The sequence below is a fragment of the Carassius auratus genome, chromosome 16 (assembly GCF_003368295.1).
Source record: "Carassius auratus strain Wakin chromosome 16, ASM336829v1, whole genome shotgun sequence".
In the NCBI taxonomy this organism is placed as follows: domain Eukaryota; kingdom Metazoa; phylum Chordata; class Actinopteri; order Cypriniformes; family Cyprinidae; genus Carassius; species Carassius auratus.
Window position 1 is genome coordinate 13,142,101 of NC_039258.1, and position 14,238 is coordinate 13,156,338.

At 38.4% G+C, this 14,238-nt stretch overlaps 1 protein-coding gene across 5 annotated transcripts; it reads right to left on the bottom strand.

The window, feature by feature from the left end:
- Window positions 1-1,676: 1,676 nt before the first annotated feature.
- LOC113116187 (CCR4-NOT transcription complex subunit 10-like) lies at window positions 1,677-13,629 on the bottom strand. 5 transcript variants are annotated; one of them, XM_026284165.1, is made up of 19 exons: window positions 13,454-13,629; window positions 12,837-12,931; window positions 12,586-12,747; window positions 12,353-12,503; window positions 12,052-12,191; window positions 10,525-10,611; window positions 10,228-10,311; window positions 9,406-9,523; window positions 9,022-9,171; window positions 8,648-8,850; window positions 7,913-8,034; window positions 7,424-7,603; window positions 7,201-7,281; window positions 4,342-4,455; window positions 3,749-3,879; window positions 3,625-3,660; window positions 2,719-2,846; window positions 2,505-2,580; window positions 1,677-2,339 (listed from the first exon to the last, which is right to left on the bottom strand). In XM_026284165.1, the coding sequence occupies exons 1-19, from the start codon at window positions 13,470-13,472 to the stop codon at window positions 2,173-2,175; spliced, it is 2,244 nt and encodes a 747-aa protein (XP_026139950.1). In that variant the 5' UTR covers window positions 13,473-13,629; the 3' UTR covers window positions 1,677-2,172. The 5 variants fall into 5 exon arrangements, with proteins under 5 accessions (XP_026139950.1, XP_026139948.1, XP_026139949.1 ...); XM_026284163.1 differs by having other exon boundaries at window positions 12,052-12,194; XM_026284164.1 differs by having other exon boundaries at window positions 2,719-2,843; window positions 8,648-8,853; window positions 12,052-12,194.
- Window positions 13,630-14,238: the final 609 nt, after the last annotated feature.

The window sequence follows — 14,238 nt, forward strand, 5'->3', positions numbered from 1 at the left end:
CTCATAGCTACAATAACTGCAAGTAAACCTTCTAGAAATGTGTGTGTCCTCCAGCACGTGATTGATGTAAGCCACCTTAGGATTCTGTATAAGCTCATTTGACGACTGAAGGGAGGCATTTGAGCCCATCTCTGAGATCCGTAGATTTTATTTGTTTACCTTAATAAAGAAAAAGAAAAAACAGATCTTTCATCTGATGAGTGCTTAAAGACAAGGTTATGGTAACTGTTCCTTAAAGCACTCTGTGAAATACGCCATCCTGTTTAAAGAGTACTATCACAAGGAGTCTTTGTTTTGGCTAAATTACCTTACAAAAGCCTCTTAAGGCCACCAATGCTGTTTAAGGAATGGGCGTCTCTGCATACCAACAGGTCAAAGGTCAGAGCAGGGCGGGGTGTAGCCCAGAAGGTCAGCTTGTGCCTGCAGGAAAATGTTTGTTGTCTGGCAGATGGGACCGAGCTGGGTGTAAATGGTGATAAGAAGTGGTTATACTGGACTGGATTGTTTAGTTCAAAGACAAAATCATTTGCAGTTTGTTTGCGAGTCCATTCCAGTTTGTATGTTTAATCAAGTCTGATATTTGTTTGATAAACTACATTCTGGCAGCATTTAACGAGTAAAATGGTTTACAGATTGAAGTGAACCATTCCTTTTGTCGGCCACAAACCAGGGTTAATCAACAAACATCTGCCTATGGCAGGGGTTCCCAAACAGTTTCGTCAGCCAACCCCCTGAGATTTTAATCTCAATTTATCAACGCATTTGCACATTCACTGTTGTCTTATATTTTGTTTACTAACATGTCATGTGACCTAACCGACATATTACATTCCTTTGAACTGTAATATAACATTTCATTCATCATTTCATATGAAAATGCCTCAGTAACCCTTTAGTATTGGGGGCCAATTCTCATTAACCAGTTGCTTATTAGCATGCCTATCATTTACATATTAGCTGTTTAGTACTTCTAAAGCACATAATTCATATGAAACCACCACCTTGTAAAGTAGTTACATTAACCAATTTATTTATCAGGTTTGAAATTTGGCTGTTCCCCATTTGCATGTTCCATTTCATGTATTTATTTGCTTCTCAACAACTAGATGAAACCCAAGCCTAGGGCGTCAGTGTTTTTTTAGGACAGCGAGGGTTGCCACACCCACAGCTCAGATGCACGCTTCACATCTATATCATTCATCCTCAGCTGATCCCAGGGGGTCGCCCACCAACAAAATCCCAATTTAACCTTAATGGATGAAAAAGCATGGCTATGAATAAAAACACTTGCTCAGCTGTATATATTATAATAAACCAACAGCTGGCCTCTGGAATTTGCCTGCATTGGCATAGTATTGTTTACTTGTACACATGATTCAAGAAAAAAAAAATGGATTTTACAAACATGACAGGCCTCTTGGGGGACAAGAGCTGCATTTAGAACTAGCGTCAGATGGCTTAAAAAAAGAGCTTTTTTTTTCTCCAAGGCATCACTGACAGGACGTCAGATCGGTGCAACAATGGGGAGAGATGTGGGTGGAAAAAGAGTGGGTGTGGGGGCAGAGGGATTTAGCATAAGAAAGGTGATGGGCCACCCCTCAGGAGTAAGGGCAAAAAGAGGAGAGACCACACATGAAAGAAAGCCGACATCTGTCCACCCACGCCAGAGACGGGCCTTCACAAATCAGGACATTTATTGGAGTCTTATGCACCAGTAGAGAAGAAATCAAGTTATACAACTGAGAGATTTAAAAGCTACATTTTTAAAACTTTTTCTGCCACAACTGATGTCAGAGACAAGTGTCCATGATTGTATGCAAATTAGCTCTACACAGTGACCTTTGGTCCATTTATTTTTGACAACCACATGATCTCTCTCATCACGATAGAAGGGCTCCATGCAGATTTCCAATCTTACTTTCCAGAAATAATTTACTCATCATCTGTATAATTTCATATATGGCAGTGTGTCACTTGACCGCATAAATGTCACACCACTAATACGTGTAAATAAAATTTATTTATAATTTCATGGACCCCAAAACACAGACTGCGACAGACAACCGTTTCTTGCTGGTTTTCTTCCGTCCATCATGAGTTGCTGCAGCCTCATAAATAACATTTAAAAAAAAATGTGTCTGTGCATGTTTCTGGGGGTTCGAATAAGTGGAATCACTTGCGCTGCACTTGTGTAAAGGAGGAGGGGGTCTGTATGGGCTGTACCGGCTGGGATGACTGGAAGGGAAGTGGTTTCTTACAGAGGTCAGGGGAGGAGGCGGGCCTGACAGACGGGAGGAGCTGGTTCCTTTTGATGATCTGTAGCGCCAGCTGTGTGTTTCCTGCCGAAGCAACAATCACGATTTTAAACGATTACTCAAAAAATACATCGGGTCTGAAGTGTTAATTGATTCCAGGTGAGGAAAGGTGACTGGCCAAATAAAAAAAATATATAGCATCATTTCCCAGCAGTCACTGTGTAATTACAGTCTCTGTGCGTGACTCACCGTTCTGCAGTTCTAAGTAGACGCCCAGTAAAATGGCTTCTGGAGGAATCTCCTTAGTGTTCACCATTGAAGCAGCCTTGGAAATCAGAAACAAATGTTTGAAAGATTGTTAAAGCACTGTATCTATCTGATGTCCAGAGAAGATAATAGTCATTTTATGCATTTAGTAACAGGGCCGTTAAATTGGACAGCTTCACATGAGAGGAGTGTTTACCTGATGGAGGCACTTGCGGGCTTTCTCGTACTCGCTCCTCAAGCAATACGCACTGCCCAGATTGAAGAGCATTGTGGCCCGGGCAGAACTCACTGAGCTGGGGTAACACAAAGGCGTCTGCTTCCCTGCTGCAACACAAACCCAAATTAACTACAGAAATATCCAATGAATAAGACTACACATTGTCTGCCTAAACTTATCTCTGCTTTAATTGTGGACGATTTATCAGGGCATGTTATTGTTAAGAAATATTATACAGACATATAAAATCATCTTTATAAGAATAACATGTAAAAAAAATTTAAAAACAAATATAAACTCAAAATCTATGAATACCAGTATTTTTTAATCTTACAGTTAGTTGCATCACATTGCTTCATCAAATGTTAATATTTTTACTAAATTGCTTCACAGATTCTCTCTCTCTCTGTGTGTGTGTGTGTGTATATAGATATATATATATATAAACAGAAATAGTTATCATTTTAATAGAAATAATAATAAAAGATTGTCAAAGTAAAAGATAATCTTAGAAATACCTTATAATGCATTGTACAATCTCATGAACAATTGTAACAACAGTTAATATATTATAACACTTATCAATTCACTGTTACACTGTGCATTTTAAATTAGGTTATAATTATTTACGACAAGATATAACAAATTGCAATGCACATCATGAATAATAATGCAATATACCCTTTTAATAACCCTTTATAATGCATAACATTAAGGCTTGCTTTATGTAAATTGTTAAAATATCAAAATGAATTTTAAATCTGAATTGTTCAGGCATGTTTATCATAGAAGAGGAATTAACTTGTTAAAATAAATGAATCCATCCATCCACCTAAGAAATACATTTAAAATATTATAATGATAATAATGCTAATTTAAACTTACAGGACTCCACAGGCTCCAGATCTGCTTTATCAGAAGCTGTCAATAACAGCACAGACATGTGTTAATAATCGCAGATCATGCCCTTCGACACCTGTATGTTTTGTTTATGAATGCGTTCTCATACCTTGCTCTTGTTCGCTGGATGTCACCCCTAAGGAGACGTCAGTAACGTTCTCCGGGTTGAGATGTGCGATGGCATCAGAAATTCTGTCCAGAGAGATCAGGGCTTCAGCTGCATATAGATGACCCAGGAACCTGAGAACACAAGCACCAAACAAACCATCAAAAATTGAGCCGAGTACATTGTTTAAAGCCACATCCCATGACAAAGACTAAAGCTAAACTATCTGCATTACACTGTGTATTCCCCACTTAGTCTCAGCTTCATCTCTGTCTGGGAAATATAACTAAACCAAACCAAACCATTTACAGTAAGCATCACACTCTGGAATTCCAGGACATTTACAAAATAGCATTTGCTACAAAAAAAAATAAGGTAACTTTTTTGTTTGTTGTTCTTTTCCCCCTCAAGGACAAATGAGAGTGGTCAGGGATAAGTACGATGTTTTGTTTAACAGGTTGAACCAAATGTTAAGCATCCCATCACTCAGGGTTGGCCATTTTAAGGAGGGCAAATATTTGCAGAATGTTGTGAGTGTTGTAAGTGCAGGGCCCATAAAACAAATAAATCATCCAGAAACAGAGAGCCTGACTCACTTGAGGGATCCTGAAAGCTTTGTCTGATGCAGGAGCTTTTCTGCATGGTTAAGAGCCATTAAGTTGTCCCCAAGAGCAAGAGCCACATACGCACTGCAGGCTAGAATTGAGCACCTGTGAGGAAAGAGAGACCAAAGAGAAGCATGCTGATGAAATCGTTTTCAGCACAAGGACAAAACTGTTTTATGGTTTTAAGGTGACTTGAGAGAAGATGAAAAAAAAAAAAGAAGAATAGAGAAACACTTTGTAGGAATCAGTGTACAGCAGACATAAACCAACGTGAAGAAAATCTGTCAAGTGCCTCACAAATTCCAAAATCATTAAGAGATGAGAGATCAGTAAAACACCTTCAGAGGTACCGTATTTTCCGGACTATAAGTCACACTTTTTTTATAGTTTGGCTGGTCCTGCGACTTATAGGTGCGATTTATTTCTCAAAATTAACTTTACATGAACTGAGAGAAATGAACAAAGAGACAACATTACCGTCTACCGCCTCTAGAGGGCACTCTATGCTGCCAGAGATGCTGCTCTATGCTCCTGTAGTCTACACTGAAGACATAGAGCACCCTCTCGCGGCTGTAGACGGTAATGTTTTCTCTTGGTTCTTGGCTCTAAAAAAAAATGCGACTAGTAGTCAGTCCAGTGCGACTTATATATGTTTTTTTCCTCGTCATGACACATTTTTGGACTGATGCGACTTATACTCAGGTGCGACTTATAGTCCGAAAAATACGGTAGTGAGGGTATTGGTGTTTGTTTTTAAAATAAAATGTAATGAATACTTTTTTTTTTACCTGCACAAATAAAATTAAGTCTCCATACAGAACACACCCATACAATCTCAAAATAATTTATCTATCTCGCATTCTTCTACTTACAGTATTTTCCAGATTTTTTTCATATCAGAAACATGCTGTGAGTTACATAGCATGGAAAAAGAAACTAACGTGATTCTTTGATGAATTTTGTGATTTTGATTTTAAATCGCTATTTTGACACACACAGACATTCTTTACAGTCATAAATGCATTCAGTATGAATTTGAAACATTTTCAAAAGAAAACCAATTAGAGCTTTATCAAAAAGTTGTAACATGTCTCTAGAACAGACATAAGTCAAAATAATCACTAAGATGTCAAGCAAAATGTCTAGACATATAGCAAATAAATATATATATATATATATTTTTTTTTTTTGCCATGCATTGGTCATAAAGCTCATTGTAGCGGTGCCTCAGGTGTTGAAATAGATTTGTTATACATTATACAGCTTCACACATACTCTGAAGTGTGTATACAGTATGTGTATGTGGTGCAGAAGCAGCAGCGAGAGCGCATTAATGTAACACAAAAGCACAAAAACGTAATGCGCAAGTGCAAATTTCTCCGCTTGCACATGGATTTCCTTTTCTTTGTCACAAAACCAGACATGCGTGCTCAGATACATGCTGCTCTCACCCGCAGAGAGTGCGCGCACTTAAAACGTGTCTCCTCTCACTTAAACTGAGTCCGGTGCACTCACAACTCTCTCTATGCTCATGTGCTAGATATTCATTCTTTTCACACGTTTCTATTTCTAGCCTTTACCGCGTGCAGTGTGAACGCTCTGATCCGTTAACATGGGCTTGGAAAAAAGACGAGTCACAAACAGAGTGTGAATCTGGAGTTACGTAGGCATATGCCCAGTCTGTTCTGTTCTCACGCTAGGCGCGTTGCATTCTGATTGGGTCGGATAGCAAAGGTCAGGGCCATGGAAAATCGTACTATAAAGCAATTTCGATTAGTCGCACAGCCCTAATTCAAATTGCCACATACTTAAGAAGTTTTATTCAGTATATACACTGTACATGCATGCCAATATCCCAATATGATATAATCTAGTAAATTGCAGAGTTTACCTGGTGGCTTTTTTGATTCCGTCCCATTTGGTCACTTTAACTAAATCCAGCAACAATTTATTACATTTTTACATTTTGACTAACAGCTGTGCTCTCTTGTCAGGAAATATTTTTGAATTAAGTCTCAAGGGCAATCTTTGTTTGCTGAGCTTTAAACCATTATTCTAGCAGAATGAGTTCAGACGAGTTTTATTTTTCATAAGTCCTTTCGTTTGCAATTTGTCTCGCTGATTTGAACAGGCCAAAACAACCGCATTAAAACTTACTTCAAAAAAAAAAAAAAAATGTTGAATATAATCCCTGCCCAGATTCCAAAATGTTAAGCTTTGTTACAAATAGCACAGAAGAGGGTAAGCGTGGGTAAAGGAAAAGACGGGAAACTCTCTGAGTGACTGCCTGTGACACAATAGCCTGCAGCATTCCAGGAAGAGCTCTTTGAGAAACTGTGCTTGGGCTTGTAAATGTGTCAGTGTATCAGTGTGTCAGTGCAGGGTCAACACAATCCACACACTACACCCCTTCCCTTCACAGGGAACCACATCCGGCCAGCCCTCCGGAGCAGACTGTCCCGCTGGATCAAAGATGGGGGGAAGGGGAGAGGACTGGGACTGAGGTGGGGTAGAAAGTCTAATCAATTCCTGAGGCAAAAGTATCACGAGGGTGAATGAAGTGGACGCATAAAATAAGAGAGATGTAAGCTAGCCCAAAGAAGGGTTATTCACAATTATATGTCTAACAGAGACTGTATGTGTTAAAATAATGGAGGTTTCTGAGCTGGCAAGTGCCCTCTTGAGGACAAAGTCTCACATAGGAAACAGGAATCTCTTTTTGCAGCATACTGGCTAACAGCCTTTGCCATACTGAGTCAAATCAAATGTGTTAAAGTCATTCAAATCTTCTTCAGCTCATCTTTATTATGTGTGAGGAATTAATTCCAGAAAAGTCTCCTGTGACCTCACCTGAGATTCTCCACCTCTTGCTTCCTCAAGGGCGATGAGGGGGCAGCAGGAATGAACTTGTCTCCCTCTTGAGTCTTCCCACTGTCAGTCAAAGAACAATTCAAACATCACCAGATTATCAGCATAAAAGGGTTGAAAGAGTGTTCTTTAATGTACTGTATTCGATCTAGTTTGGGATCTGTTATTGCCAGCACTGGTGGTTCATGCATGTTTATCCGTGTACCTGCAGGCATCGCTGGTCTCACTGCCACTTTCTGTGCTGCCTGACAGACTGCAGCTCTTAGAGACATTGTCAGGTTTGCTGTCGTGCTGTTGGTGCTCTGGGAGCAGGAGCAAAGCGTTACGCAGACAGATCGCTGCAAACTCCATACTGGCCACTGGGATTGCTGCAGACTGGCCCTCACTGCACACAAACACATGTGTGTTTATCCATTTTAGCATGCAAAGGGCATCAGACAGACTTTATAAGATTACTGAAACCTAAAAGGCAAGACACTGCTCTCTCAGAAATCACTTAAGGATTTAAAATGCTACTTCTGGGAAGAAAAGCAACAGGATGACACCTTCTGGAGACACTGTGACATTACAATATTTTCAGCCATTGGAAATCTAGTTCCACTGCTCCAATCAACCTCACACAGCTACTTTTCTAACATCATTATACTACATTAGCAAACGTCAAGACCCATTAGATGGAATCACGCTTCCTCACCTGTAAATGGTGTTTTGCGTTGACTGTGATGCTAAAACGATCTTGCGATGATAGCCCTGCCCAACAACAGCCTGCACAATCCCCTTTTTACTGGGCAAACCTTTTGTTTCCTGCTCCGAGCTCTGAAGGAAACAAAAAAGGTCATAAATAAATGCATCACCAACTGAAATAATGGAAAAACTGTTTGCCAATTTTATACTTTGGTGTCATTTAGGCATTTTATGGGAACAGGCCTTTGAACATAACAAAACAAATACACACTCGTCCAAATGTCCGGGGTCAGTAAGATTTTTAAATGTTTTTGAAAGAAGTCTCTTACCAAGAAATATAAGTGTCTTAAACTCACCAAGACTGTATTCATTTGATCAAAATCCCAAACAAGTGATACTTTGGAATATGTTTTTATTCCAATAATCCTTCAGAAATCATTCTTAGCTGATTAAATGCTTAAGTAATATTCCTTATTATCATTGTTAAAAACAGTTGTGCTGCGTAAAAATTATTTTTTGAAACCATCATACATTTTTCCCCTCAGGATTCTGTGATGTGATTCTTTTAATGTGTCCTTCCTCACTTAGTAACTAACTAAATAATACATTTTCTTATTTAAAAAAATCTTCCTGACCCCAGTCTTTTGAACGGCAGTGTAAGTGTTCAAACTGTTTGAGTACGCCAATTTTTTCCAAGCGTCTTTCATTCTAAATTTGAATTACACATGTGGGTTAACGTCTGTACCCCTTTATTAGCTGTGATGCAGCATTCTGCGAGCCTGAGCCAGAGTCGAGGGTTGGAGTGATACACCTGCACCGCCTCCATCAGACACTCAAACGCTGCCAGCGGTCGACCGATATGAAGTAACTGAATCCCACAGTTATACAGCAGCTCATAGCGCTTATTAGCTAGCAGAGCACACATGGGGATGCCTGTGAACTTCTTAGCTGCTGTAAGGAAAAAAAAGGCAATAAAACACTTAATTTACAAGGCTGCTAAATATTCATAAATCACAAAAGTTTCAAGAATCTGCTTATAATCTATTATCACACTGAGAAGTATGATATCCCCGATTCTGCTGTATGATCTGGCATGGAAAATGTCCTTGTTTCTCTTACCCTGCCCATTACTGCCATCACCAAGCTGGGCGCATATGTGGTCATTTTCTTGAAGTGCTTTTTTAAAGTAAAAAAGACCCAGGTTGTGCTTCCCCATGGCAAAATGGATACAACCGAGATTATTCCAGAACATACATCTCACGCATTCACCTTTAAGCGGAGAAAAAAAAGACAAACCTGAGTAAATATATTCCAGGAAAAAGAAAAGCTTGATTTTTAATTATTAACAAAACATTTGAGCCTATGGACATTTCTAAGGTGTATTTTGCATGCTTAGTAACATTTCCTGGAATCAAAAATATAAACGATTATAGTGTAGAAATCTCACATGAAACCAAAACAAAAAAAAGTGCTCAGATTGGAACGGAAGATGGAACAGTGTACCTGTTTTCAAGGGTCCTGGGTGCTCTGCGATATTTGAACTGTTGAGGAGTTTCACAGCTTTACGATAATTTCCCCTCAAATACTCAAAATTACTCTTCAGGAAGAGTGAGGGTGCAGACTGAGGGAGAGATGTGTAAATATAGTCAGCCAAAAAAAGAATTCAAGTGCCCCTATTATGGATTTTTGAAAATTACCTTCATGCAGTGTGTAACATGAATGAAAACATCCTGCAAAATTTTAAATCTTAAAGTGCACCGAGAATAAAGTTATTGTCTCTCAAAAGAAAGAGAGTCGACTCTAAATCATTGAAATGAGTCATTTTTAAAATGAATCCCAAGCCGTTTGATGTTGACCATAACATGAAACATTAGCATATTGCCCGCGCAGATCTGGGAAAACTTGACCATCGGTCGATTTTCACATTGGTCTGAAAGAAAATGCTAATTCATTCTTTGCAACTAGGTGCCGCTTTTGTGAGCACTGTGCTCACAAACACTGCTCTATCAGGCATTACATGCATGATGACATGAAAATGAAATCGACCAATCACCACCGATTAGCGTCAAGCAAATTAGGGGTTCGGAAAAATGAATCAATGAGTGAATCGTTTGGGAGTCGGTGAGCAAATAACGTACAAATAAATGCATTAAAAGACAATGAAAGTGTTTTTTGACCTTGCATGCATGTCAACCTGTTGTTGGGGACTCCTAAAACCAAAATATGAACCTTTTATCACCCATAATAGAGGCACTTTAAGTAACAAGTGTATTACATGAGCAGGCATACCTGACAAACATTTATAGTACATGCAAATCTACTCACATTTACAGATGTGTTCATCACAGATTTGATTTCCCGTTTACAGGCCTTCAGTGACTTCATCTGGATATAGGCTCGTACTTTATACTGCACACACACACACACACACACACACACACAAATATATATATCCCAAACAGCTCAATTTTTGACAAAATGTGACAAAATGTTGTTGTTCTTGGTTGCTAGCCGATAAGCATACACTGAAGCATTTTAGATTCAGATTTCGCTTTCTGAAGATACAGAACTAATAAACAGTCCCAGAACAAGTTTAACATACATTATGCTCACTGCTCTCACCTGGTGCATCTTTGATTTAGCGGCCTCGATCAAAGCTGTGAACTCTGCTTTCATAGCAGTAGACTCCTTGTTTGTGCTGCTGGTGCTCTGTAAATGACACATGATCCAAAAAGTCAAGGAAACAGAATCTGGAGCAACAACTCAATTTATCATCTCACAAAACTGGCATATTAACCCATTCTTTGCTTTCTAGAGCATGGCCTGGTAGCTAAATTTGACAAACACTGACTTACAAGTGCTTTCTATCACTTTGGCAGACCACTATATAATAATGATGTACAATTCTGTTCAAAAACGTTTTTTCAAAAACGAGCGCTAAAATATAAAATAAAATATTACCCGTAATAAATAAATAATTAAAAATCTTACTGACCCCAAACTATTGAAAAGTAGTAAATTTGGCACAATACATAACATTCTCATGTTAGATAATGCTAATATATACATATATATGTATATATATGGATAGATAGATAGATAGATTAGATAGATAGATAGATAGAGATATATATCAACTATATATTAGGGCCGGGACTTGATTAAAAAAATTAATCTAATTAATTAGAGGCTTTGTAATTAATTAATCGAAATTAATCGCATTTTAATCGCATATAAATATTTGACATGAGAACAGTGAGAAGTAATTTTTTTTTCACATGGATTTATAGTATACCATTGAATAATGACTGAATACATAAGCTTAAGCAACAAAATATTGTTTATTTTTGTTCAACCAAGTCTAGCAGACCAGTGCAATTTTTGCCATGAAGTGTAGCAATAGCATATTTAGAAACAATTTAGAAATAGTACATTTCAGAAATTCAGGTAGCTTATAGGTGCTGGAACCTTCTGTAAAGGGTTTTTTTTTTAAGTAAAACACAATACTGTCAATTACATTCAGAACATTAGAAACACTGACTATTAGAAAACATCTCTCTGTTGCTTCAGAGGCCATAACATACTAAGTCCAACTCTCAATAACCTTGGCCAAAACAATAAAGAGTTCAACATAAACTGTTGCACCAACAAAATAAAACATAGTTCAACATAAAGTGTAAAGTTCACGCTAGCTGCTATATGTTTTGCGTTGAGGTGATACTTGAGGCTCGATGTGCTGCTGCGGTGATATGCGAACGCTAGTTGGTGCTTCAGTATAATCGGTCCGCCGAAACTCATCCAGTGAGAAACGTTCCGCGGTGCAAAAATGAGTTATTAAAAATGCGGGAATTTTTTTTCTGTAATTAATTAATCTTAGTTAACGCGTTATTTTTTGTGTAATTAATTAATCTCAAGTAACGCGTTAAAGTCCCGGCCCTACTATATATATAAAAAAAATTTAAGAAGATAACAATGACGGATAAAAATACAGTGATTTTGCCATGGTTAAACTGCACTTTGCGCAAGTTTTTATTACAGATGTAATTACACCTGTAACAACACTGTAACAAAGATTTGTAGTGAGAACAAGTGAGACAGGGTAAAACAATCAAAAATAAAAACAGTTCAGAAGAGCCAAATATCTCTGACCTCTCCTTTGCCGTTTTTGCTGTTCCCATCCTTCACAGCGAGCTTCTCCAGCACAGCCAACAGGTGCAGGGCCTTCTCTGGCTGGAAGGTGAGCAGGTATAGATCCACCAACAAGAAACACACGGCCTGAGCAAACTTTTCTTCTAGGACAGAGAAACCCATCAAGCCATGCCACACTATTGCACCAGACCAGTTCAAACATTCTTTTGGTGCTAGTCCAGGTGCAGATAAAATTTAAAATAAAATAAAAACTGCTGTTCAACACTATGCAAGAACTTTTCATTTGCATCCTGAAACATACCAAAAGGTTCAAGGAACTGGTAGAGTTTCTCCCCGATGGATATAGCTTCTGAATACTGTCGCAGGTGGTAATAAATCACCGCTTGATTGTAGTAGAGGATACTGTTCTCAACATCGTCCAAACCGTCAATATCATCCACAGCTGTGTGCATCTGCAAACAATGATCAATCAGCATCAGTACTCTAATGGCAAGGCTTATAATAATGAAAAAGATGCAATATGTAATATCAAACCTGATTCTTCAAGGTCATTAACGTCTGCTTCAGGGTGCTAGTTGTTGTCTGCCCACTTTTATAAAAATCAGTAATCGCTTTATTCATGGTTATCTTGTAGTCCTCTTTGTTAAGCTCCTGGAGGCTGTCGAGCTGTTTCAGGGACTCGTCATAGCTTCCAGCCTAAAGAAAAAGATCACGTTATATCATCAACAATGACCTCCGGAAACAACTATGGATAACAATCACCGGCTCAGATTATAGTTATTTACCTTAAAAGCCTCAAAAGCACTGGATGCCATCTCCTTCTCCTGATCTGAGACCCCAGGGGAGGAAATGCTGTCATGTTTCATGTCACCAACTTGATCTTGAGAGGGAACAGATGCAGTTAAGTGACAGATGCGTGACTCAAATCATGCAGTACCTACTGACAGCATTAACCACCATATATGACTGGAAACTACACCTTCAACAGATTTAGCTCAACTTTTATAGCAAATATACTTTATACTTTAACCTCTGTGATTGTAGCTAAAAATAAAATGAATTCAATAACCTAGGCTAAATGTAAGAAGAAGAAAAAAACGGAAATGTGAATGTTTGAAAGCATTCCTTGTAGCATTAATAAATGACACAAACCTAATTGACAATGTATTGCATGTACAATCATCATTAGGCCAGTTCATTCATCGCAGTTAGCGATCTATTTGCGTCTATTTACTTATTATTGCTCAAACTGCACATTTTTTACCTAATAAGATACATGTATACGAACATAACTACTAATTACGTATTTGTTGGTGTAAAATCTTCTGTTTACAGTCTCGGTAGCGCTCAATAACAGCTGCAGTGTTTATCAGACTGACTGAATATTACAAACTCTGCTCACCTGAGCCTGTTTCAGCCATCCCTTCAAATGTATGGACGTTAATTTACTTTTACAAGAGATAAAGATGTAAGTTAATTCCCCTATTTGAATATCCAGAGAGAAAAGTAGAAGGTGTGTCTCTCCACTGCAGATTCAGAAGTCCGCCATGAATATTACCCACAACCGCCGCGCGAGTGTTTTTTTTAAACTAGTATTTATGCGTGCGATCGCCCCCGAGCGGTTTGGAGGATGAACCGCAGCTGGTTGCTGCTTAAGGCTTGCTCAACGAATAACCTTTTCTATGGCAAATAAATGAAAGAATGCTGGTTGAACCAAATCAAGAGTTTATATTGTTTCAGAAATCTATTAAATGTTTTATTGCTAAAAAAATATTAATAATAATAATTAAAAAAAAACACCTTTGCACTGAGTCTACCTCAATCAGAGACTGAGATATCAAGTAAGGAATCTTGGTGTGATTCTGGAGACAGACCTCAGTTTCAGTAGTCATGTCAAAGCAGTAACTAAATCAGCATACTATCATCTCAAAAACATTGCAAGAATTAGATGTTTTGTTTCCAGCCAAGACTTGGAGAAACTTGTTCATGCCTTTATCACCAGCAGAGTGGACTATTGTAAAGGTCTCCTCACTGGCCTGCCCAAAAAGACAATTAGACAGCTGCAGCTCATCCAGAACGCTGCTGCCAGGATTCTGACTAGAACCAGAAAATCTGAGCATATCACACCAGTCCTCAGGTCCTTACATGGGCTTCCAGTTACATTTATGATTAATTTTAAAGCACTTT

Coding starts and splice junctions, on each gene's coding strand:
- LOC113116187 (XM_026284161.1), bottom strand. Junction 9,172..9,405: donor CCCAGGACCCTTGAAAACAG/GTACACTGTTCC, acceptor CTCCGCTTAAAG/GTGAATGCGTGAGATGTATG. Junction 3,880..4,341: donor AAGCTTTCAGGATCCCTCAA/GTGAGTCAGGCT, acceptor TTGTGTTCTCAG/GTTCCTGGGTCATCTATATG.